Source organism: Eleutherodactylus coqui, chromosome 6, assembly GCF_035609145.1.
Source record: "Eleutherodactylus coqui strain aEleCoq1 chromosome 6, aEleCoq1.hap1, whole genome shotgun sequence".
Lineage (NCBI taxonomy): Eukaryota > Metazoa > Chordata > Amphibia > Anura > Eleutherodactylidae > Eleutherodactylus > Eleutherodactylus coqui.
This window is the reverse complement of record NC_089842.1, coordinates 227308908-227336597: the sequence shown is the minus strand read 5'-3', so window position 1 is coordinate 227336597 and position 27690 is coordinate 227308908. Positions and strand designations below refer to the sequence as shown.

General features: G+C 43.0%; 1 protein-coding gene across 2 annotated transcripts; it reads right to left on the bottom strand.

Annotated features, from left to right (window-relative positions):
* Positions 1-311: 311 nt before the first annotated feature.
* On the bottom strand, positions 312-27372 carry LOC136633346 (SLAM family member 5-like). 2 transcript variants are annotated; one of them, XM_066609017.1, is made up of 6 exons: positions 27253-27372; positions 19163-19246; positions 18628-18939; positions 10576-10818; positions 10088-10178; positions 312-1422 (listed from the first exon to the last, which is right to left on the bottom strand). In XM_066609017.1, exons 1-6 carry the CDS (start codon positions 27356-27358, stop codon positions 1383-1385), a joined length of 876 nt encoding a protein of 291 aa, XP_066465114.1. In that variant the 5' UTR covers positions 27359-27372; the 3' UTR covers positions 312-1382. The 2 variants fall into 2 exon arrangements, with proteins under 2 accessions (XP_066465114.1, XP_066465115.1); XM_066609018.1 differs by lacking the exon at positions 27253-27372 and adding an exon at positions 27043-27091.
* Between the last annotated feature and the right edge of the window lie 318 nt (positions 27373-27690).

The window sequence follows — 27690 nt, the reverse complement described above, 5'->3', positions numbered from 1 at the left end:
AAAGTAATGAAGTAGTAAAAAAATGTTTTAAAATGAAGCACACTATTGTTTTCCTGGGGAAATTCTCCATCAGTTTAATATATGACACACCTACCTCCTGTTATGGGAAAAAATCATATTCCCTCTTAATTCACTGTCTGCTCCAAATTAATTATACTGAGAACAGAATGCGTGTATATATATATATATATATATATATATATATATATATATATATATATATATATATATATATATATATCAGGGACACACACATCTGTATCAAAGGCAATATCCCTCTGGTTTACCATCACGGTACAGATATACCCAAAAGTGATGCAGAAATACACTCCCCCAACATCATGACAACTCATAATTGGCTTAGTTTGTAATGACTGAAACATGTTAACGCCTTAAGGTGTGTGTTACTACTAAAAACATGATATCTTAAACTAGAATAGACTTATCAATGTCCCTGCCCAGACCAAGGAATCCAAAGGAGGGGGTAAGGAGCAGCCCCTCCCTTATAAGCGGTGGGCATCCCAGGTCTTTCTCATGAGAAACACATCTGGAGAGCAGTGCTATGGTCTGGTCCCCCTGCATTGGAGATACCGCACAAATTCCAACATACACACACCAGTGTACAATATTGAACAAATTAACCATTTAGCTGCTAGGAATTTACTAAGAAGGTAGATGTACAATTATATATAGTGCTTGCATAGGCTGATGTGAGAAATATATTAAAATATCTAATACATAAAAGAATACATATATTATTACCATAACACTTCTCATTGAAAAAAATTGAGTTAAATCCAAGATGATAGCATTCAAAATGGCTGTCATGATGGTGACATGGCCTAACAGACTTCCCCCCTTCCCCCACAGTTTCTATGCATAATTGCATCACTGTCTGACAAACCATTTTCATTCTATATGAGTGTTTCCACACTTTTGAGACACCCTTGTGCTTTATTAATGGAATTCCTACAGTTTGATATTATCAATAAATATGCTGCAATTAAATATTAAAATGCTTTACGGTAAGAGCTACACTAAACATTCAGCCGGTCCTCTCACACTACACATTGGTATTGGAGACCATCCGGAGCAAAGGAACACCTCCGAAAAATGCTTGTAAAGAAGCCCATCATGACAGGACTTGTAGCTTGTTAACGGGTGAAGATTGTAGAGGTGCTGAGCTTGTCATGAGGTCGGTATTGCAGAATATATATTTTCCAAATATTCACCCTATCTGTATATTCTTCTCACTATGTCAATAAACATGATGGCTTATTATAAATCCAGCGATCACAGGTTTTGTCTTCTCTGATTGTTGTTGTTTCCTTTTCTTCTTCATCTAGCCCAGGCCACTATGATAACTTCTCCTGGATGGCTGTTTATGTTTGGTCTCTCACTACTGTAGCCCATCCGCAGCCTCTATAGTAATACAAATATAAAAAAAATATGTAAGTAGCTTTAACTTTTCATGAGATTTAGTCCAATTAGCAGATTATGGCTTCAATAATGTGGAGAATTTCTATTAGTGCATGAATTATTGCTACCAAAGAGCAGAACACTAATAGAAATTACTTTTAACAATTGCTTTCATGTTTGCCTCATAACATACTTCTCTCTGTCAATGTTCCTAAATTCTCTGTTTCCACTCACACACCCAAATATAGAAGTCACTATATTTTTTAAGACCTGCCCAACCTTGTACTCACCATTGTACAAGGGCAGTACTATAGTAATAACTGTATATCCTTGTGCTTAGGGCAAAATTATAGTAGTTATATTCCTGTACATAGGGGGCAGTATTATAGTAGTTATATTCTTGTACATAGGGGGACAGTATTATAGTAGTTATATTCTTGTACACAGGGGGCAGTATTATAGTAGTTATATTCTTGTACATAGGGGGCAGTATTATAGTAGCTATATTCTTGTACATAGCGGGCAGTATTATAATATTTATGTTCTTGTACATAGCGGGGCAGTATTATAGTAGTTATATTCTGGTACATAGCGGGCAGTATTATAGTAGTAATATTCTTGTACATAGCGGGCAGTATTATAGTAGTTATATTCTTGTACATAGGGGGCAGTATTATAGTAGTTATATTCTTGTGCATAGGAAGCAGTATTATTGTAGGTATAGTCTTGTACATAGGGGGCAGTATTGTAGTAGTTATATTCTTATAAAAAGAAGGCAGTATTATAGTAGTTATATACTTGTACATAGGATAAGTATTGTAGTAGTTATATTCTTGTTCATAGGGTGCAGTATCATAGTAGTTATATTCTTGTACATAGGGGGGCAGTATTATAGTAGTTATATTCTTGTACATACTGGGCAGTATTATAGTAGTTATATTCTTGTACATAGGAAGGCAGTATTATAGTAGTTATATTATTGTACATAGGAGCATTATTAAAGTAGTTATGTTCTTGTACCTAGGGGACAGTATTATAGTAGTTATATTATTGTACATAGGAGACAGTATTATAGTAGTTATATTCTTGTACATAGGGGGCAGTATTATAGTAGTTATATTCCTGTACATAGGGGGCAGTATTATAGTAGTTATATTCTTGTACATAGGGGGCAGTATTATAGTTGTCATATTCTTGCACATAACGGGCAGTATTATAATATTTATGTACTTTTACATAGAGGTCAGTATTATAGTAGTTATATTCTTGTACATAGCGGGCAATATTATAATACTTATGTTCTTGCACAGAGGGGGCAGTATTATAGTAGTTATATTCTTGTACATAGGAGGCAGTGTTATAGTATTTATATTCTTACACATAGAAGCAGTATTTTAGTAGTTATACTCTTTTACAGAGTAAGCATTATTATAGTAGTTATATTCTTGTACATAGGGGGCAGTATTGTAGTAGTTATATTCTTATACATAGGATCAGTATTATAGTAATTATATACTTGTACATAAAATAAGTATTGTAGTAGTTATATTCTTGTCCATAGGGAGCAGTATTAAAGTAGTTATATTCTTGTACATAGGGGGCAGTATTATAGTAGTTATATTCTTGTAAATAAGGAGCAGTATTATAGTAGCCTTATTCTTGTACATAGGGGGCAGTATTATAGAAGTTATATTCTTGTACATAGGGGGCAGTATTATAGAAGTTATATTCTTGTACATAGGGGGCAGTATTATAGTAGTTATATTCTTGTACATAGTGGGCAGTATTATAGTAGTTATATTCTTGTACATAAGGAGGCGGTATTATAGTAGTTATATTATTGTTCATAGTGGCAGTATTATAGTAGTCATATTTTTGTACATAACGGGCAGTATTATAATATTAATGTTCTTTTACATAGGAGGCAGTATTATAGCAGTTATATTCTGATACATAGGGGGCATTGTTATAGTATTTATATTCTTGCTCATAGGAGCAGTATTATGGTAGTTATATTCTTGTACATAGGGTGCAGTATTATAGTAGTTATATTCTTGTACATAGCGGGCAGTATTATAGTAGTTATATTCTTGTATACAGGGGACAGTATTATAGTAGTTATATTCTTGTACATAGGGGGCAGTATTATAGTAGTTATATTCTTGTACATAGAAGCAGTATTATAGTAGTTATATTCTTGTACATAGGAGGCAGTATTATAGTAGTTATATTCTTGTACATAAGGGGCAGTATTATAGTAGTTATATTCTTGTACATAAGGGGCAGTATTAGAGTAGTTATATTCTTGTACATAGGGGGCAGTATTATAGTAGTTATATTCTTGTACATAGTGGGCAGTATTATAGTAGTTATATTCTTGTACATAGAATTAGTTTGATAGTAGTTATATTCTTGTACATAGGGGGCAGTATTTAAGTAGTTATATTTCTGTACATAGGTTAAGTATTATAGTAGTTATATTCTCGTACATAGTGTGATAGTTTATGCTCCAGGGGAGGGGCGGCAGCGACACATGGGAGTCCAAGTAGTGGGCACAGTCACTCCAAGCTTTATTTTGTGCAGCACACTCCAAACACACAACATGAAACGTCCATAGAATATGCACCGTGCAGGGTGTTCAGGTTCCCGCAGAGACACCAAAGGAAGCTGCACCATGCAAGGTGTTCAGCAGTTTTTTCCTCCGGCTGTCAGGCCCTGACTTCCTGGAGCTGCAGTCTTTTATGCTCCAGTAATGAGGTCATGGCCTACAGCTGCGCTTCCAGAGAACTAGGGTGAAGTTGTGGACTGGAGCGCCACCCTGTCCAGACTAAAAGCCTGGGAGGGAAGAATACTCCATCCACAAATTCACCTTTTAAATGCCTTCATATCCCCCTCCCCCTTTTCTCCAGACCGGAGTGCTGGGTCTTCTTAGTGATCAGACAATACACCCCTAGACAGGGCATCAGCATTACCTTGTGACTTGCCTGGTCTACTTTCGAGGGTAAACTTGAAGTTCTGAAGTGAAAGAAACCACCTCGTCACCCTCGCATTCTTTTCCTTATTTTGCTTCATCCAGGTCAAGGGGGCATGGTCTGACACCAACTTGAATTCCCTCCCTAAGAGATAGTACTTTAACGTTTCTTTTTTACCGCTAAACATTCACGTTCAACAATAGCATAATTCTTCTCCGCAGGAGATAGCTTCCGGCTTAAATACAATACTGGATGTTCTTCCCCATTTATGGACTGGGACAACACTGCACCCAACCCTACACTAGAAGCATCTGTCTGCACAATAAAGTCTTTCGAGAAGTCATTTGTTATTAACACTGGCTGTTGGCAAAGGGCCGACTTTAAATTATAAAAGGCCTGCTCGGCTTTCGGCTGTCCATGCCACCATTACCGACTTGCCCCCTTTCGTCAGGTCCGTAAGCGGCGCTGCCATGGAGGCAAAGTTAGGCACAAACCTACGGTAGTACTTGGTCATACCTAAAAAGGCTCTGACTTGGGTTTTTGTTAAAGGTTTAGGCCATGCCTGTATGGCCTCTACCTTGTTGACCTGCGGTTTAATGACGCCATGGCCTGTAACATAGCCAAGGTACTTGGCTTCTTACAGGGCTACTGCACATTTCCCAGGGTTTAAGGTTAAACTTGCCCTTTTTATGGCATCCATGACTGCCTGTACCTTTCGAAGGTGACTCTCCCAATCGGTACTATAGACTACGACATCGTCTAGGTACGCAGCAGAATAATTTTGGTGAGACCTCAAAATACGATCTATTAACCTTTGGAAGGTAGCAGGCGCGCCATGTAACCCAAACAGCATGTCTTTGTACTGAAACAAGCCCTCTGGGGTTGAGAAGGCAGTTTTCTCTTTGGCCTTGTCAGTCAGAGGTGTATGCCAGTACCCTTTGGTAAGGTCAAGCGTGGTGATAAATCTGGCATTACCCAACCTCCCAATGAATTTATCAACCCTGGGCATGGGATATGCATCAAGTTTGGAGATTTTGTTTAACTTCCTGAGATCATTACAAAACCTCCAAGTATCGTCCGGTTTGGGAACTAACACAATGGGGCTTGACCACGCACTTTTTGATTCCTCTATCACCCCTAGTTCCAGCATGCGCCTAACCTTGGTAGAAACCGCTTCCCTACGGGCTTCCAAAATCCTGTATGGTTTTAAGTTTACCTTCTTTCTGGGTTCAGTTACGATATCATGTTTTATGACGTGTGTACGACCTGGCAGATCAGAGAATTTGTCTCTGTTTCTCTGCAGGAACTCTTCTGCCGTTGGCATACTGAGAGGGCCTCACCTACTCTAACATCTGGCAGGGAGGGCTACGGCCCACCCCTCCTAATGCTTGAGGTAGCCAAAGATTCTCTCTACTTCCAAAGTTTTATTAAATTAACATGGTACACTTGATACGGCTTCCTTTTCCCCGGCTGGTGCACTCTATAGTTTATTTTGCGTATTTTCTCAATGATTTCGTAGGGGCCCTGCCACCTAGCAAGGAATTTACTCTCTACTGTAGGTACCAAGATGAGAACTCGGTCACCGCGACTAAAAGTTCTCACCCTGGCAGAACGATTGTACACTCTGCTTTGGGCCTCCTGGGCCCTCTGCAAGTGTTCCCTGACAATGGCCATTCTAGTATTAATGTGGTCCTGCATCTGAGCCACGTGCTCTATGACATTCCTATAGGGAGTAGACTCGGTCTCCCAGGTTTCTCTGGCTATATCCAATAACCCTCTGAGGTGTCGACTATATAGCAACTCAAATGGTGAGAAGCCTGTGGTACCTCCCGTATGGCAAACATGAGATAAGGTAGTAGACAGTCCCAATCCTGACCATCTTTCTCCACTACCCACTTTGGCATTTGCTTCAGGGTCTTATTGAACCTCTCTACAAACCCGTCCATCTGAGGGTGGTATACTGAGGTTCGCATATGATCAATTTTAAAGAGGAGACACAATTCTTTTGTTACTTTGGACATGAACGGGGTCTCTTGGTCCGTATGGATTTCCTTGGGAAGACCTACTCTGAATAACATAAGGGACAGTTCTCGTGCAATGTTTTTGGCAGTAGGGCTTCTCAACGGAATTGCCTCAGGGTATCGGGTGGCATAATCTAACACGACCAAAATGTATTGATGTCCTCTAGCCGACTTGACTATGGGACCCACTAAATCCATTCCAAATCTCTCAAAGGGTACCTCTATAATCGGGAGAGGCACTAAGGGACTGCGTAAGTGCGACATAGGTGGGGCACTGACAGGTGGGGCACAACTCACGGTACACTTTTATGTTCTTGGCCAGAAGAACCTTTGAAGAATTCTATCCTGCGTTTTATCAGTTCCTAAATGTCCTCCTAATACATGATTATGTGCGAAGTCTAGCACCTTGCGTCTGTAAGGCTTCGGCACGACCAACTGTTCCACCACTTTCTCGCCAATTATTGTTACTCTATACAGCAAGTTATTAATGGGGGAACCATTGGTCAGAACCTGGTTCCTGTAACACACCATTTATTTCGACATTCTCTTTTGCATTAACAAAAGTGGAATCCCTTAACTGGGCTGTCCCAAAGTTCTATGGCGCATCCTCCAGATCGGACACATCCTGAACTGAGGGGTAGACTTCCTCTTCAGCATCATCTCCAGCCAAGACCTGTAAAGGAAAAGTTATATTACCAGGTTCAATGTCCACATTCACCCCGCTCTCCTGCAGAGGTGTAAGGTCAGCTGGGTTTGCGCCAGCCTCTTTAGAAGGGGTTGTCATTTCCCACCACAAGTCCCAGAGCACAGGAAAATCACGTCCCAAAATCACACTGTGCATGAACACTTTCACGACACCTACATCGTAGGTCACAGTTCCGATACGGGTTTCAAAGTTACAACATGCCATAGGATTTGCCCTTGTGTCACCGTGTATAAACACACTGATGTGCTTACCAGGTAGGAAGCCCTCTGCTACCAGACTAGCATGCACTAAGATGACCAGGCTCCCCGAGTCCAACACATGTCCGAGCCCCTGGCACTGCCAGCACCTCAAAGGTCCTGGTTTCCACTGCTTAGGAGACTGGTTAGGGCCATCTGAGCCTTTCGACTCCAATGGAGCACTCTCTGCTGGCATGACCTCCTTCCTGCCAGGGCACTGCTTCCCTCCGGCAACCAGTGGTCTTCTACCCCCTGTAGGTCTCGAACTCGCAACGGGGGTCTGAATGGAATGGACGTAGTTTTCCGTCGCGGTGTAGCGATCAACCAGTTCTGTCAGCTGATTAGCATCCTTAGGCCCCACATGGCCGACCCAGCGCTGCAGATCTGCCAGCAGGGCACGGGTGTAATGGTCAACCAGGACTTTGTCAATCATCTGGGCGGGTGTGCAAATGTCCGGCTCCAACCATTTTTTTACCAGATGATAAAGGTCGAACATCTGCGACCTGGCTGACTGGTCGGCCGTGTAGCTCCAATTATGCACTCTTAAGGCCCGAACTGCCACTGTAACTCCCAGACGAGCCAGAATCTCTGCCTTTAACCAGGCGTAATCGCTTACCTCGAGGACACTGAGGTCATTGTATGCCTTCTGCGGCTCCGCCGTGAGGAACGGTGCTGAGACCTCGACCCACTCAGCCATGGGGAGGTTTTCTCGTTCAGCGGTTCTTTCAAACACGGTCAGATAGGCCTCCACATCATCGTTGGAAGTCATCTTCTGCAGGAACTTCTGTACGGTCTCCCTTGGCCTGGCTGTAGTTGGGGCTCTGTCCCTTCTTAAGCCGGTCTATCCACGCTAGTAGCTCCTCCATGGCCAGCGTTGGCGCCTGTTTCGTGGTTGCAGATCTCCCCCAGGACATCCGCTGCTGCCCTCAGCAGTCGGGATTGCTGCCCGCATCCAAACACCAAACTATGCTAGTTTATCCTCCCGTGGAGGGATGGCAGCGACACATGGGAGTCCAAGTAGTGGGTAAAGTCACTCCAAGCTTTATTTTGTGCAGCACACGCCAAGCACACAACATGAAAAGTCCATAGAATATGCACCACGCAGGGGGCTCAGGTTCCCGCAGAGACACCAAAGGAAGTTGCACCATGCAAGGTGTTCAGCAGTTTTCTCCTCAGGCTGTCAGCTTCCTGGAGCTGCAGTCTTTTATGCTTCAGTAATGAGGTCAGGGCCTACAGCTGCGCTTCCAGAGAACTAGGGTGAAGTTGTGGACTGGAGCGTCACCCTGTCCAGACTAAAAGCCTGGGAGGGAGGTATACCCCATCCACAAATTCACCCTTTAAATGCCTACAATAGGTTAAGTATTATAGTAGTTATATTCTTGTACATAGGGGGCAGTATTATAGTGGTTATATTTTTGTACAAAGGAGCAGTATTATAGTAGTTATATTCATGTACATAGAGGGCAGTATTATAGTAGTTATATTCTTGTACATAGGAGGCAGTATTATAGTAGTTATATTCTTGTACATAGGGGGCAGTATTATAGTAGTTATATTCTTGTACATAGGAGGCAGTATTATAGTAGTTATATTCTTGTACATAGGAGCAGTATTATAGTAGTTATATTCTTGTACATAGGGAGCAGTATTATAGTAGTTATATTCTTGTACATAGGAAGCAGTGTTATTGTAGTTATATTCTTGTACATAGTGGGCAGTATTATAGTAGTTATATTCTTGTACATAGGAGGCAGTATTATAGTAGTTATATTCTTGTACATAGGGGGCAGTATTATAGTAGTAATATTCTTGTACATGGGGCAGTATTATAGTAGTTATATTCTTGTATATACAGGGCAGTATTATAGTAGTTATATTCTTGTACATAGGAGCAGTATTATAGTAGTTATATTCTTGTACATAGGAAACAGTATTATAGTAGTTATATTCTTGTACATAGGGGGCAGTATTATAGAAGTTATATTCTTGTACATACAGGGCAGTATTATAGTAGTTATATTCTTGTACATAGGGGGCAGTATTATAGTAGTAATACTCTTGTACATGGGGCAGTATTATAGTAGTTATATTCTTGTACATAGGAGAAGTATTATAGTAGTTATATTCTTGTACATAGCGGGCAGTATTATAATATTTATGTTCTTGTACAGAGGGGCCAGTATTATAGTAGTTATTTTCTGGTACATAGAAGGCAGTATTATAGTAGTTATATTCTTGTATATAGGGGGCAGTATTATAGTAGTTATATTCTTGTATATAGTAGGCAGTATTATAGTAGGTATATTCTTGTACATAGGGGCAGTATTGTAGTAGTTATATTCTTGTATATAGTAGGCAGTATTATAGTAGTTATATTCTTGTACATAGGGGGCAGTATTATAGTAGTTATATTCTTGTACATAGGGGACAGTATTATAGTAGTTATATTCTTGTACATAGGGGGCAGTATTATAGTAGTTATATTCTTGTACATAGGAGCAGTATTATAGTAGTATATTCTTGTACATAGGGGGCAGTATTATAGTAGGTATATTCTTGTACATAGGGGCAGTATTGTAGTACTTATATTCTGTTACATAGGAGGCAGTATTAAAGTGGTTATATTCTTGTACATGGGGGGCAGTATTATAGTAGTTATATTCCTGTACATAGGGGGTGCGGTATTATAGTAGTTATATTCTTATATATAGGGGAAAGTATTATAAATCATACCTCCTCCGACGTGTGTGGTATATGTATAATACAACAGCAATAGTAGTAATAACGGCAATTGAAATAATTACTCCAATCCAGCTTTTGTTTCCTGAAATAAGAAAACAGATTTCATTATCTCTCATTATTACTTATGAGAATAATATTAATGACGTTTTCTAATCAATTAAGTGAATTGTGAAAACTCTTTTTCCTCTTCTTTACCCTCTGGGTGTCCCTTTACTTATCACTAACCACTACTTAATGATAATAGGGGTGTAGCTTCTTTTGATTTTCCCCCTACTATTTGTCTTATGCCATGAGGAGGTTATTGAGGTGTCCATTAGTTTATCAGTCCCACAGTGTAAAACAGGACACCCATGTGCACTCAAGGTACTAGGTAGAAACATAAGAATGATGAAATCTTTTAAAAGTATCAAACCTACTTGTTGACGGTTTCCAAACAGCAATAGACTGAGCAGTATTATAATATGACTGATTAAATTTACCTTTTTCGCAGTATTCCCAAGAAGTGATGGATTTGGAGGCCTCGCTGATGGGATTTAGGGCTGTGCAGGTATAACGGGTCTTTGGGTCTGTTACATTCACAGCTTTATGGGTCACACTTATGTCACTGCCATTCCAGATGATGGTCACGTTGGTTCCACTTGCTGTACAGGTCAAGATCACATGACAGGGTCGGTGGCTGAGGACGTTATGCTCGATCTTGATATCATGAACTGATAATTTCTCTGCAGATGGTAATGAACATGTGAGTTGACTAACAATTTATATAGTCATGGAGTAAAAAAAAAAAACAACACTTTTTTGACTTTTCAGTATTTTCCTGAAATTCTCTGTACTGCTGGAGGGTTCTGCTCCTTCACTATCTTATGCAGACCCACCCTTACTAATATTATCTATCCTTCCCTATTTTTAAACTGTGCGTGAGTTTTCAACAAGTTTTCTTCAATACCCCAGGTTCTCCTTATCCTCATTTCCTGCTGTTCACACCCTTTCTCATGTCTGTAAGTTTTTATTTTCAGGTTGTCCTCCCTATTTTTCTGTTGTACTGCTGTTTGCAGCCCACAACCAGGGAAGGTGCATGTAGCAAGCCTATCATTCTGCCAGAAGTTTACTGTCCTGACTTCCCATCCACTCAGCATAAAGGCAGTCTCTGAATGCCTATCCCTCTGCTTTCCCAGGACGATCAGGCATTTAGATATATTCCGGACAGATGTTTAGTAAACCCACTATAATGTGTGTATATAATACACTCACTCTCTATTATCACAGTGTCTGCAGGCATGTAACCCTGCAGCTTTTGAGTCCAAGGGAGCTACCTGTGAAGATAGCCCATCCACCTGTTACTATGGAAATGTCCCTGTGTACTTGTTGTTACTGAAGTTGTGTACCTAATGACAAAATGTATTGCTGAGAAGCTGGAAGGGAGACCCCTAGTGGCAGGCACTTCAAACGTGATTTACAGTGGTAAAACAACATTTTTAACATAAGTATATTACAGAAAAAGCATGCATGTTCGAATTTTCCTTCAGACTTGCAGGTAGAAACTGTATATACTGCGAGCAGAATAAAAATTGCAGAATGCTCTATTAGTGGATAATAGACTAAACTGGAGTAACCAATGCCAGTCAGCTGCTGCAAAGGCAAATAAAGTCTTGAGGTGCATTAAAAGAGGTATAGGGGCGAAGGACGAGAACATTATCCTTCCACTATATAAGGCACTTGTCAGGCCTCACATGGAATACTGCATACAATTCTGGACACCGGTGCTCAGGAAAGATGTCACAGTGCTTGAGGGGGTTCAAAGAAGGGCAACTAAACTAATACATGGAATGACAGGACTGGAATACCCAGAGAGGCTATCCAAATTGGGATAATTTACCCTGAAAAAAGAAGGTTAAGAGGCGACCAAATAACCATGTATAAGTACATGAGGGGACAACACATGGATCTCTCCCGCGATCTGTTTACACCCAGGACCACGACGGTAACAAGAGGACATCCGCTACGATTAGAGGAAAGTAGGTTTCATCACCAACACAGAAAGGGGTTCTTTACTGTAAGAGCAGTTAGACTGTGGAACTCTCTACCGGAGGAAGTGGTGATGGCAAAATCCATAGAGGAGTTTAAAAGGGGACTTGATGTCTTTCTGGAGAAGAAGTATATTACAGGATATAAATATTAGGTTAAGTGTCAATCCTGGTATACAGGCAGGTAGGAACTATTAGGGGTTGATCCAGGGAACAGTCTGATTGCCATTAGGGAGTCGGGAAGGAATTTTCCCCCCAAAAGGGCTAATTGGCTTCTGGCCTTGGGGTTTTTTGCCTTCCTCTGGATCAACACAGTAGGATAAACAGGCTGGACTAGATGGACATTGTCTTCATTCAGCCTTACATACTATGTTACTATGTTACTATGTATGTTACCACGAAATCTGCACGGTCGGCCTCCATTGATGTCAACAGAGGTATGCGACGCCCAGCCTATACACAATTAACATTGCATATGGGCTGCCGGTACCCGTGTCATCGCTAAGCAACAGTGTGGGAAATACAAACAAACAAAAAAACCCTTATACTGTGCATAACCGCCTACGAACCTCCGCGGTCATATGCAATTCAGTTAAGTGCCATACGCTGGGTCACCGGCAGGGCTCACAGCCGAAATCTGCTGCAGGCCTCCCACATGCGGAATCCAACCCTCTCGTGTGAGCCCAGCCTAACACAAGCTAGTTGATGAGTAAAAGTTGTCTGAAAAGTTAGCGCCCCTTTAAGAATCACATTCAGATAATCCGTTCCACAATTCCACCCCCCCATAACAAAGCCTCTGTTACTACTATCATCAGTACTGCAAAGTACCCCCATAGTCAGTGTCAGAGAAAACACTCCAATTAACAGTGCTGCCACCATTGTGCTTCCTCTCACAGCCATAGCTGCAGCTGCCACTAGAGGGAGCTTGATTCATGTACGAGGTATACTTACACAGCAAGTTCTCCCTAGTGGTGCCAGGTTACAGGTTTAAGAGAAGTTGGGGGCCCCAAGATAAACTTTTGCACCCGGGCCCATGAGCCTTTAGCTACGCTCTACCAGCCTTTGTAAGACTTTTCTGCTCTTCTGGAAGATCTAATTTTGGGGGACTCTTTAACAATTCTGAAAAGTAGGCAAATTTGTTATAATCACATGCTGAATGCTCTGAAATACTCTGTGCCGATCTGAATGCAGGGCTAAACGACTGGATCAATCTGCACCTAATTTGCTAAATGCGTAAATCGGGCGCTTCAGAAGGTTTTAGACTGGGTTTCAGCTCTGTAGGACCTGGTGGTCGTGACACATTCACAAAAGATTGGAAACGCCACAGGCGAGATGTCAAGTTTTGGCGCATAACAACCTTCCCTGGCATTGCTCAGATATTTGCCCGAGGCAGGCACATTTACTATCCTTGGCTTTGTGATTGAGCAATTTTGCCATTCAGGAACAATGCAGTGAATGCAATCAATGCACAATTTTTGAGGGACATACCAGGCCAATTTTGACATGCACCTCTGCTATCAATGTAGAAGAGGGTGTACAATACCCTGTTGAGTTTTTGAACTCCTTGGAAGCGACTGCAATGCCACCATGTCACTTACACCTGGAAGTTGGAGCTCTGATAATACTGCTGAGAAAGTTAGATGCACCACGACTCTACAACGGAACCCAACTTGGAACCCAATGGAACCCAACACAATGCATGCCTCATGTGATTGGCTGTTCACAAAATGAAGATGCCTTTATTCCTCAGATCCCTCTACCCCATGATGACAAACATTCATCGTTGTACATTTAAGAGACTACAGTGTCATGTCCGTTCTGAAGAGGTATGGAGGATCGGTCCCCGGAGGCTTCCACACCCATAGGGAAAGCTCGCTAAAAGCAGGGAATCTCTGAGCTATCTTTTTCGTTCAGCCTGACGCTGCTCCACTACTGCTCCCTGGAGCCCTGCACCCCTCACAACACGTGGTACTTCACAGCGCATGCACAACAAAGCCGAAGCCCCCTTGACCGTTGAATAGTCCAGGACACACATTTACAACTTGGGGGATTGGGGTTTGTATGGAGGGGGATGGAGTATTGATCCCGCTTAGAGGCATAACTTGAAGATCCTGGGCCCCAATGCAAAACCTGTAACGGGGCCCCAAATATAATGCTTTATTAATAGAACTAGGCCTCCTATATGGAGAAGAGAGGCTTTATGGGCCCCCTAAGGCTCCTGGGCCCGGGTGCAACTGCATCCACTATAGTTATGCCCATGATCCCGCTCCATACAATGTGGGTGCCGGATGCCCACAACAGTTTTGACCAGTGATTGCAGCTGTTAACCCTTTAAATGTCACTCTTAATTCTGACAGCGTCATTTAAATGCCCCATGGCAGCCGGGGCCTTCTGAAAGTCCTCCGGGCTGCCGTTGCAGATTGCCTATTAAGCCATGCCTGTGACGGGGTTGACTATAGATTATATACCACAATATGACAGGCAATGTAATACTATGATATTGCATCATACTGCAGGAGTGATCAAACCATTGTAGGTTCTTGTCCCCTTTGGAGACTGAAACAAAAAGTAAAAATCAGTTTTAAAAAGTTGTATTAATTATTAAAAAAAGTAATAAAAGTCAAAGGAAAACTTATTTGCTATCACTGCGTCCATAAAAGTCTTATCTATCAAAGTAACGCATTATTTGCCCAGCAGGGTAATTATCCTCAGAAAACAAACAAATGTTTTGGGGTATTAGGTTTACTGTAGCATTCGGGGCTATTAGGTCCACTATGATGTTTAAGCTGTTAGGGTCCTGTGCAACGTTGGGGGGCTGTTAGGCTCATGTTTAACATTTGGGGCTGTTAGGCTCATGTTTAACATTTGGGGCTGTTAGGCCCAAGTGCAGCATTGGGGGCTGTTAGGCTCATGTGCAGCATTGGGGGTTGTTAGGCCCAGGTGCAGCATTGGGGGCTGTAGATTACAGTGTAGCATTGGGGGCTGTTAGGCCCAAGTGCAGCATTGGGGGCTGTTAGGCTCATGTGCAGCATTGGGGGCTGTTAGGCCCAGGTGCAGCATTGGATGCTGTAGATTACAGTGTAGCATTGGGGGCTGTTAGGCCCATGTGTATCCTTGGGGGCTCTTAGGTCAAAGTGTACTGTTGGGGGCTGTTAGACCCAAGAGTAGCGTTGGGGGCTGTTAGGCCCTAAGGTAGCATTGGCGGCTGTCAGATTAGAGTGTAGCGTTGGGGGCTGTTAGATCAAAGTGTAGTGTAGGGGGCTTTTAGACCCAAGTGCAATGTTGGGGCTGTGAGGCCCGAGTGTTCCATTGGGGCCTGTTGGGTCCAAGTATAATGTTAGGGCTGTTAGGCCCGAGTGTGGGCCTCTGGGTTAGAGTGTGGCATTGGGTGCTGTTAGGCCCATGTGTAGCGTTGGGGGCTGTTGGGCTCATGTGTAATGTTCGGGGCTGTTAGACCCAAGTGTAGAGTTGGGGGTTGTTAGGCCCAAGATTAGCTGTGAGGGCTGTTAGGCCCAAGTGTAGCATTGCGGACTGTTAGGCCCAAGTGTAGCATTGGGGGCTGTTAGGCCCATGTGTTGCAGCCTTTACATACTGTGTGAAGCAAATAAAGGATTTCGGTAAAGCTCTTCTAAGTGTCCCACACGTCCTTCCTCCGCATGTTCACTTCCGCTTCATCCTCAACATCTGAAGGAGACAAATGACTGGATCATCCCTAAATCACGAGAGGGGAGTGTGAGCTCTTGGGGTTTATGCGGCTTTTGTATCATGATAGGGACATTTGTTTGAGGAAATGAAATCAGAAGACGGTCAGTCGTGGATCACGAGTTCCATCTTGATGTCTTTAACAATCACCTCATCAGTACAGAAGAGCTTCACCACCCAAACTTCCTGTTCTGCTAATGGACAGCTGCAACATTTAACCCTCTGCTGCCTGCAGATTTATAGCATCAGTTGTAATAGGTCTTGCATTGCTAATTTCTACATGACACATGACAGTCCAGCGGGAGACACCAACGCACACTATTCGCATTAGTGATACAACAAGCTCCACTCCCTCCAGACACCCATCCATCCATATACCTCTAAGTGTGCCCACCAATCCTGAATGCCACCCAGAGCTGGGAGGAATTGGGCACTAAAAGATGCCACTAATTATTAATAAGTCTGCGATTTTGGAGTTGGTAAATAATGGATGGAGGGTGCTGTTGGCACTGTTGGAGATTAGGTCGTACTATAGCTAGTATTGTGTAAGATGAGAGCACACTATAGCTGGCACTGTGTAATATGAGGGCACACTATAGCTGGCACTTTGGAGATAATGTCACTCTATAGCTTGCACTGTATGGGATGAGGGCACACTATAGATGGCACTGTAGGAGATAATTTCATACTATGGCTGGTACTGTGTAAGGTGAGGGCACACTATGGCTGGTACTGTGTAAGGTGAGGGCACACTATGGCTGGTACTGACTAACATGAGGCACACTATGGCTGATACTGTGTAAGATGAGGGAACATTATAGATGGCACTGTAGGAAATAATATCACACTATAGCTGGCACTGTATAAGATGAGGACACACTATGGCTAGTACTTTCTAATATGAGGGCACACTATGGGTGGTACTGTGTAAGATGAGAGGACACTATAGCTGGCACTGTGGGAGATAATGTGACGCTAAAGCTGACACTGTAGGGGTGGGGGCACACTATGGCTGTCACTGTATAAGATGAGAGCACACTATAGCTGGCACTGTAGGAGATAAGGACACACTATGACTGGCACTGTATGGGATGAGAGCACACTAGAGCTAGCACTGTATAAGATGAGGGCATACTATGACTGGCACTGTATACGATGAGAGTACACTACATCTGGCACTGTATGAGATAAGGTCACACTATGGCTGGCACTGTGTAATATGAGGGCACACTATGGCTGGTACTGTATAAGATTAGGGCACACTATAGATGGCACTGTATGAGATGAGGGCACTCTATAGCTGGCACTGTATGAGATGAGGACACAGATGACTGGTACTGTATAAGAAAATGGCACTCTATAGCTGGCACTGTATGAGATAAGGGCAGACTATGACTGGCACTGTATGGGATGAGAGCACACTAGAGCTAGCACTGTATAAGATGAGGGCATACAATGACTGGCACTGTATAAGATGAGGGTACACTATATCTGGCACTGTATGAGATAAGGTCACACTATGGCTGGCACTGTGTATTATGAGAGCACACTATGACTGGTACTCTATGAGATTAGGGTACACTATAGCTGGCACTGTATGAGATGAGGGCACTCTATAGCTGGCACCGTATGAGATGAGGGCACACTATGGGTGGCACTGTATGAGATGAGGACACAGATGACTGGTACTGTATAAGAAAATGGCACACTATAGCTGGCACTGTAGGAGATGATGGCACAGAGTACTTGTACTATATAGGATGAGAGTCCAGGATGGCTGGCACTGTATGGGATGAGATTAGGGCACACTATAGCTGGCACTGTATGAGATGAGGGTACACTATAGCTGGCACTGTATAAGATGAGGGCACACTACAGCTGGCACTGTATGAGATAAGGTCACACTATGGCTGGCACTGTATAAGATGAGGGCACACTATAGCTGGCACTGTATAAGATAAAGGCATGAATAACTGGTACGGTATTATATGAGGTCACACTATGGCTGGTACTGTATGAGATGAGAGCACACAATGGCTGGCACTATATGGGATGAGATTAGGGCACACTTTAGCTGGTACTGTGTAAGATGAAGGCATAGATAACTGGTACTGTTTTATATGAGGTCACACTATAGCTGGCACTGCATAAGATGACGGCACACTATGACTGGCACTGTATTAGATCCAGGCACACTATGACTGGCACTGTATTAGATGAGGGTACACTATGGCTGGCACTGTATAAGATGAGGGCTCATTATACATGCCACTGTATGAGATGAGGGCTCACTATACATGGCACTGTATAAGATGAGGGCACACTATGGCTGGCACTGTATTAGATGAGGGCTCATTATACATGCCACTGTATGAGATGAGGGCTCACTATACATGGCACTGTATAAGATGAGGGCACACTATGGCTGGCACTGTATTAGATGCGGGCACATTATGACTGGCACTGTATTAGATGAGGGCACACTATGGCTGGCACTGTATAAGATGAGGGCTCACTATACATGCCACTGTATGAGATGAGGGCTCACTATACATGCCACTGTATGAGATGAGGGCTCACTATACATGCCACTGTATGAGATGAGGGGTCACTATACATGGCACTGTATAAGATCAGGGCACACTATGGCTGGCACTGTATTAGATGAGGGCACACTATGGCTGGCACTGTATTAGATGAGGGCACACTATGACAGGCACTGTATTAGATGAGGGCACACCATGGCTGGCACTGTAATGATCTATTGCAGAGAGGTAAGCCGCGCAGGGGTGACAGGTGACTTACGGTACACATGGAGCTGGTAGTGCGCTGTACACATGTCGCCGGTGCGGAGCCTTATACTTGCACTGTATATCCCTTCGTCTTCCTCTCGCAGATTCATGATAACTAAGAAGCCATCCTGGTCGCACGCCAGCTTCCCCCAGTAGGTCCTCGTCACATTGATGGCTTTCTGTGGCCCCGTGGATGCGATGGCTTTATTATTATAAATCCAGGTGACATCGTCTATGTTCTCCTCATCCAGGCCCAGCGTCACATTGTCGCCATTCGCCCCATTTACAACCATCGTCTTCCTGCAGAAATCTTCACATTGGACGTCTAAAAATCAAAAATCAACTAATCATAGCAAATAATGTGTCAGTAATGCCCGCTGACGGCATCAGACCTATAGATGCCAGCACCCTGTGGGGTGCGTTCCAGCTGGCAGAAACAATACCCACATTAGCTGGCATGAGCATTACCCACATTAGCTGGCACCGGCTTCCCAACCCCACACATACATGACAGACAATGTGATAACATGAGAAGTCACACAACTTACATCTTACATGAAGAAGAACCGCCAAGCTCCAGAATAACCGCATCACGGCCACCGCTACTGTCTGATGATCGCAGAACGGAGATGCTGCAGGGAGTGAAGATGTCCAGAGTGAAACTCAGAAGAGGAAGCGATCCACATCTGACACAGACATGAAAGACTGTCTGCTATATATGTCTTCCTGATGACCTAACACACATCCTACCTACAGCGATAACATCCGCATCACATACACTTCCACAAGGGTGTACCACACAGGATGAGCTTAGATACACTGACTCAGCAGACATGAAAGGCTTAGATATACCAGCTGTTCATATATAATTATATACAGGAGATACCCAGGTTATACCAGCATGCTCCATATCACTATATACAGGAGATACGTAACATATACCAGTAGTACATATATAACTATATACAGGAGATACCCAGGTTATACCAGCATGCCCCATATCACTATATACAGGATGTATAACTTATACCAGCTGTACATATATAATTATATACAGGAGATACCCAGGTTATACCAGTAAACTCCATATCACTATATAGAGGAGATACGTAACATATACCAGCTGTACATATATAATTATATACAGGAGATACCCAGGTTATACCCGCATGGTCTATAGCACTATATACAGAATGTATAACTTATACCAGCTGTACATATATAATTATATACAGGAGATACCCAGGTTATACCAGCATGCTCCAATTCACTATATACAGGAGATGTATAAATTATACCAGCTGTACATATATAATTATATACAGGAGATACCCAGCTTATACCAGCATGCCCCATATCACTATATACAGGAGATGTATAACTTATACCAGCTGTACATATATAATTATATACAGGAGATGCCCAGGTTATACCAGCATGCTCCATATCATTATATACAGGAGATGTCTAGCTTATACCAGCTGTACATATATAATTATATACAGAAGATACCCGGGTTATACCAGCATGCTCCATATCACTGTATACTGGAGATGTATAACTTATACCAGCTGTACATATATAACTATATACAGGAGATACCCAGGTTATACCAGCATGCCCCATATCACTATATACAGGAGATGTATAACTTATACCAGCTGTTCATATATAATTATATACAGAAGATACCCAGGTTATACCAACATGCTCCATATCACTGTATACTGGAGATGTATAACTTATACCAGCTGTACATATATAACTATATACAGGAGATACCCAGCTTATACCAGCATGCCCCATATCACTATATACAGGAGATGTATAACTTATACGACCTGTACATATATAATTATATACAGGAGATTTCCAGCTTATACCAGCATGCCCCATATCACTATATACAGGAGATGTATAACTTATACCAGCTGTACATATATAATTATATACAGGAGATGCCCAGGTTATACCAGCATGCTCCATATCATTATATACAGGAGATGTATAACTTATACCAGCTGTACATATAGTATTATATACAGAAGATACCCAGGTTATACCAACATGCTCCATATCACTGTATACTGGAGATGTATAACTTATACCAGCTGTACATATATAACTATATACAGGAGATACCCAGCTTATACCAGCATGCCCCATATCACTATATACAGGAGATGTATAACTTATACGACCTGCACATATATAATTATATACAGGAGATTTCCAGTTTATACCAGCATGCTCCATATCACTATATACAGGAGATACGTAACATATACCAGTAGTACATATATAACTATATACAGGAGATACCCAGGTTATACCAGCATGCTCCATATCACTATATACAGGAGATGTATAAATTATACCAGCTGTACATATATAATTATATACAGGAGATACCCAGCTTATACCAGCATGCCCCATATCACTATATACAGGAGATGTATAACTTATACCAGCTGTACATATATAATTATATACAGGAGATGCCCAGGTTATACCAGCATGCTCCATATCATTATATACAGGAGATGTCTAGCTTATACCAGCTGTACATATATAATTATATACAGAAGATACCCAGGTTATACCAACATGCTCCATATCACTGTATACTGGAGATGTATAACTTATACCAGCTGTACATATATAACTATATACAGGAGATACCCAGCTTATACCAGCATGCCCCATATCACTATATACAGGAGATGTATAACTTATACGACCTGTACATATATAATTATATACAGGAGATTTCCAGTTTATACCAGCATGCTCCATATCACTATATACAGGAGATACGTAACATATACCAGTAGTACATATATAACTATATACAGGAGATACCCAGGTTATACCAGCATGCCCCATATCACTATATACAGGAGATGTATAACTTATACGAGCTGTACATATATAATTATATACAGGAGATACCCAGGTTATACCAGCATGCTCCATATCACTATATACTGGAAGATGCATAACTTATACCAGCTGTACATGTATAAGCATATACAGGTGCAGCGTCCTAGAGACACAAGGCACAACACTGAGGAGATGGCACCTGTCATAGTGGCTCTACCAAACTCCTTCCCAGAGGGACGCATACGGCCGGAGCCAAGGCACCGCTTGGTTACCTGGTTAGGGATGTGTAGTGGACTTGAGAAGTATAGGGATGTTTAGTGGACTTGAGTGAGTGACGCCTCTGTTCCTTTACACTTTTGGTTGTCCGGCGGGAAAAATAATAGAGTCCATACACAGTTATAGTTAAATACCTCAATCACTGGGAAAGGGCAGTGACTAGAACTTTACTTCTTGAGGCCTCAGTCAGACGGGCGATTTTTCGCACGATTTGCGCATGCGCATGCGTCCGGCGATTTTTTAAAACCATTGCTTTGCAATGGTATCGGACACATGAGCGCTTTTTATGCGCTCGTCCGATAAATTATAGAACAGAAATCGCAGATCGCACCTATCTGCGATCTGCGATTCCTGTTCTCTTCTCTATATGCGCTCAATGGGGCCGGCGGCAGCAGCGCCGACCCCATTGAGAACATATAGAAGACAAATCCTTCTCTTCCACAGCTGTAACAGCTGTGGCAGAGAAGAATGATGTTTGCCCATTGAATTCAATGGAGCCGGCAATATAGCCGGCTCCATTGAAAGCAATGGGCTGCCGGACAGCACTGGATGAATTGTCGGGAAGGGCTTAAATATATAAGCCCTTCCCTGCAATTCATCCAGAAAGCTTTGAGTCACACCCCCTTCACACCCACTGCAGGACGGCCGCGCTGTACTCCGGCTGCCGGGACAAAGTGAGTATATATATATTTTTTATTTTAACACATTTCTGGATGAATTGCAGGGAAGGGCTTATATATTTAAGCCCTTCCCGACAATTCATCCCGCGCTCACCCGCAGCGCATTGCTTTCAATGGAGCCGGCTGTATTGCCGGCTCCATTGAATGCAATGCGCTGGACAGCTCCGGACCCTTTCTAATGAAACGCGGCTAGGAGCAGATTTTTGGGCGATTTCTGGGCCCCGGTCACGTGATTTGCGGATGCGCATCCGTCATGCGATCCGCAAATCATGCGAAAAAACGCCCGTGTGACTAAGGCCTTAAGGTAACTTTTCACACACCAGTGCAGGAAGAACAGTTGAGCAAGGTCAGGATGGAGAACACAGGATGACACCAGGCCTACAGTCCTAGTTATCTATATGTCTCTGCTCCTGGACAGACACGCTTCAGGACACAAGATGAAACCGGACCTACAGGCTGAGTTATCTGTATGACTCCGCTCCTGGACTCGCACACCAGAGGAGCACAACACTTCACTGACACACACTTGGAATTAGTAGCTTGAACACTGAACGGCGGGCTCCTCTCTCCACTCACACTCTAGGCAGAGGTCCTGGGAGCATATTTTTATATTCCACAACACTTCTGCTCAACCCAATCAACCAATCACTGTTAATCACCCAAACCAAGCAACCAATCGCTGTTAATCACCCAACCTACACAACCAATCAGGTTGCGAATCGAGCAGAAGTGTTGTGAAATATAATAATATGCGTACTGGGATGGGAACATCAGGATACCTCTGCTCAGCTTCCATTCTTCACCACATGAGGGTTGAAGGTACCCCCATGTGTCCGCCACTCCACACTCTACCATTGAAGCAATGGACCTCTCTCTGACTTCTTGAAGACATATTAATAATACAACATATAGAAACAAAGCATACAATGGTAGCAGCACTTGGATGTACCTCAAATTCTGAGGGCAGGCTTCTTGTTTCAGGTGAAAGATGCCGGCTCATGAAATGGATCTGGATCCATGATCCATATAATACAGCACAGTCCTTTATAAAAAAAAAAGCCGCATCAGGGGTATCACAGGCACGATACTCACATATTAGAAATGTTTTGTCCTTATTAAGTCCACATATGCTGACAACGTTTCAACTGCCTCACGCAGTCTTTATCCAGTCAATACCAACAATGAAACCACCACCAGTATATAGATATAATACATAGACCATGAACTCCAATCATCAACCAACACAAATCATTAAAAGAACACGATCCCAGGATCGAAACCCTGATTGGCTCTCCCACTCCTCAGATGCAGGTGATTGCTGCAGCTCATAACAGCCTTACTGAACAGAGTTAATCTCCTGTAGTTCCATGAGGTGCCAGCTTCTGTACTTCATCACCAAGCATAAGCATGATCTGTTAGGGGACCCACTATAGCAGGCTCCTTCCCTGTAGTATCATGGAGGATGGTGCTCTCGATACAATAGTATGCATGTGCGAGATATCATTGTGCAATCCATCACAGTGGCCGGGACTCCACCTCCATGTCAAGTATTAACCCTCAATTCTCACAGAATTCTATGGCCTAACTGGGCATCTCAATTCTCTCGGGATGTAATGTTTGCGGGTCACAAGACTTATGCTACCACCCATTTCTTTGGCAACTGACACAACAGTGCTCATCCTCTATATGTTTTGAAGGAAAGTGTTACTCCAGGTCTGACCATCTTCTCAATCTCACCCCCCGAGTGTAGCATGATTACCCAATATGCTCGATACCAATTAACCCTTTATATACCACTCCATGTCAAGAGGCTGCCATTGACCAATGTAGTCAGCCTATGTTAGTAGCGCAACCCATAGTATATAGCCACCACTGCATTACTAGTTGTGCCCTGTGCATATCCATATCCAGTACCCAAAGGCAGGGAGGACCCATATTGTGCCATGTCACCTATCCATAAAGGCAGGATCCTGCCACACATTGAATTTAGAGTATTTCCAAGTAGAAATCACGGATACAGCATCAGCTATCTCTACTATTGAGCAAGAGTCGCATTCTCTCACTTTGGAAGAGGAATGGAGGGAGCACAGTGAGAGGGTGAATAAAGCCACCCAGAAATTTTAAAATGAATAGGAGATGGCCAAGAGATCTAAGTGGGCAAGTGACACGGAGTACTACCGTTTGGGACAGGTGTACACTTGGCAGGGACCTTCCAATAAGCAACAGATGCCATGGCAAACTAGATGTTAAAGACCGGGCAGAATGAAGCAACGACGTGGCAATACATAGTTTGGATGGTCATCAGCGGGCTCAGATTTGGCAGAGGAACCAACACGAAGGACAACCAGTGGGCAGTCTTTTTTAGGAGATCGCTCACCAAGGATGCCTACCGAGTCAAGACCCCTAGGAAAAGAGGGGGCATAAGTCGCAGAAGGAGCATACAGAGAACACAGACACACAGTGAGATCGTCAGTGGTAAATATTTCATCTAAAACTCTTTCTGATTCTCAGATAAACGTCTTGTCTAAAGGACTCTCCTTTGTTCCTGTGTCACAAGTGGACTTGTTCAAGCTGGACATTGACTGCAGGACATTTTTCAAGAGATTAAAATTGAAAACTTTTTTGCAAATCTTACATGGAGTGGAGCTGCTGGTGGTGCGCAGTCCAACCCCTGTGACACCTTTACATCGGTGGGGTAGGACTGCACAAGAGCAGCAAATTTCAACCACAGCGGGTGGATCATGCGTGGACACCTACATTGAATCGGTCAACGAAGACCTATTGAGATTGAGATCTCAAAAATACCGATTCAAATGCAAACATATTTTAAGCAAAGGAGAATGTGGTGTGGTGAGGAGGCAGATAAAGGAGGAGCATTCATGGCGCTGGACGCTGAGTACTACCACCAAGAGATTATGTCCCAATTAGCGGATAAATCTGTATGTGAGATGTTATCAGGTAACCCCGCAACCAAATACAGGAATGAGCTAAGAGATGTTCTGGATGACGCATTGTCTGTAGGTAGAATCGATAAACAACTATATGATTTTTTGCTGCCTGTTTTTCCCTTCGTGCCCTATTTGTACACTCTGCCCAAAATTCATAAGAATCTGCAGAAGCTGGCAGATCGACCCATCTTTTTTAGCAGGAGATCTTTATACAGCAATAAGTCCCGCTTTTTGAACAGGGTGTTGCACCAATTCTCCATGAAAGCAGGATATCAAAGATATTTCTGACTTTCTTGTCAAATTACAGGGACTAACGATATGTGAGGGGGCCATATTGGGTTCCTTCAATGTCACATCCCTCTACACTGTCATAATTAAGAATTTTTAATAATAGATATGGCAAAAGGGTGGTGATTAAAACTTTTATAACCTTTTTTTTTTTTTTTACACAATTAAAAAAACTTTATTGACTTTTTTAAACTTTACTTTGGAGTCCCGCTGGGGGACTTTAACATGCGATGCTTTGATCGCTCCTGCAGTATGATGTAATGCTATAGCATTACGTCATACTGCAATTTACCAGGCAGTCTATCAAGCCACCCCACGGGGATGACTTGATTGGCAGTCTGGTAAGGCAGCCATGGGGCCTTTCATTAGGCCCCCGGCTGCCATGACACCTGCACGGCTCCCCCAATCTCACCGCGGGGGGGCCGGGCGAGACCCCCGATTATGGCTCGGCCGATCACGGCTATTGCCCACGGGTGTCAGCTGTTATAAACAACCTCTCTTCATACATACCTAAGCCGCTCCATGACGTACCGGTACGTCATGGAGCGGGAAGGGGTTAAGGGACATGTTGCATCCGAGTTGATGGTATTTTTCCAGAAGTACTGTCACTACTGAGTTGTAGTTATCATCTCCTTTGTTGCCTAAGAATCCATGAATAACTTCCTTTAAGGCTTGCCAAGCTTCTTCTTCTTTTCCCTCCAAAATATGGTGAAACGCAGGATCCTTTACAAGATGTCGAATTTGTGGCCCAAGAAAAAATACCTTCCTTAATCTTTGCATCACTCATTCTAGGAAATTTGTCTCTTAAGTACTTAAAGGGGTTGTCCCGCGCCGAAACGGCTTTTTTTTTTTTCAATAGCCCCCCCCGTTCGGCGCGAGACAAACTCGATGCAGGGGTTAAAAAAAAAAAACGGATAGTGCTTACCTGAATCCCCGCGCTCCAGTGACTTCTTACTTACCTTGAGAAGATGGCCGCCGGGATCTTCACCCTCGGTGGACCGCAGGTCTTCTGTGCGGTCCATTGCCGATTCCAGCCTCTTGATTGGCTGGAATCGGCACGTGACGGGGCGGAGCTACGAGGAGCCGCTCTCCGGCATGGGCGGCCCCATTCAGAAGAAAGAAGACCGGACTGCGCAAGCGCGTCTAATCGGGCGATTAGACGCCTAAAATTAGACGGCACCATGGAGACGGGGATGCTAGCAACGGAGCAGGTAAGTGAATAACTTCTGTATGGCTCATAATTAATGCACAACGTACATTACAAAGTGCATTAATATGGCCATACAGAAGTGTATACCCCAACTTTGTTTCGCAGGACAACCCCTTTAAATGCCCGTCCTTCCTGGTTCTTACCTTTGACAACATTTTTCATTAAACTTAGCTTTATATGAAGCGGTGGAAGAAGAACATCTTTTGTGTCCAAGAGAGGCTCGGCAATGACATTTTTCTCGGTAGAGTCAAGATTTCTTGCAGGCCAGTCCGCTTGAATGTAATGTGATTTCCTATCCCTACTGTCCTACATACATAAAAAGCAACAGTATTTAGTATACCCCACTTACATACCTAAGAGTACAGCGATGACTTTTACATCGACACAGATTTTCCACTTGTGTTCAGCATATTTGATTGAGTTGAGGAGGGCTGTCATGTTTGCATAAGTCTCCTTCATGTGAACTGCATGACCAACAGGAATAGAAGGAAGACGGTTGCTGTTATGAAGTAATACAGCAGCTTTCAAACTAAGCTTGGAGGAGTCTATGAATAGCCTTCATTCAGTTGATCATGGTTCAAATTCAAACATTTCATCAAGCCATTACCGTCGCAGCAAACAACCAGATTTTTTTTTTCTAGAGAATAGGAAGCCGATCCCTCTGAGGTTCTCTGTACTGTGAGACCATCACATCATGTTGGAGAAGATTCTATTGCTGTAGTTTTGACCCTAGAAGTTCCGTCTTCTCCTTTGACAAGTCAAGGTCTCGAATGAGATCACTCAATTCCGCG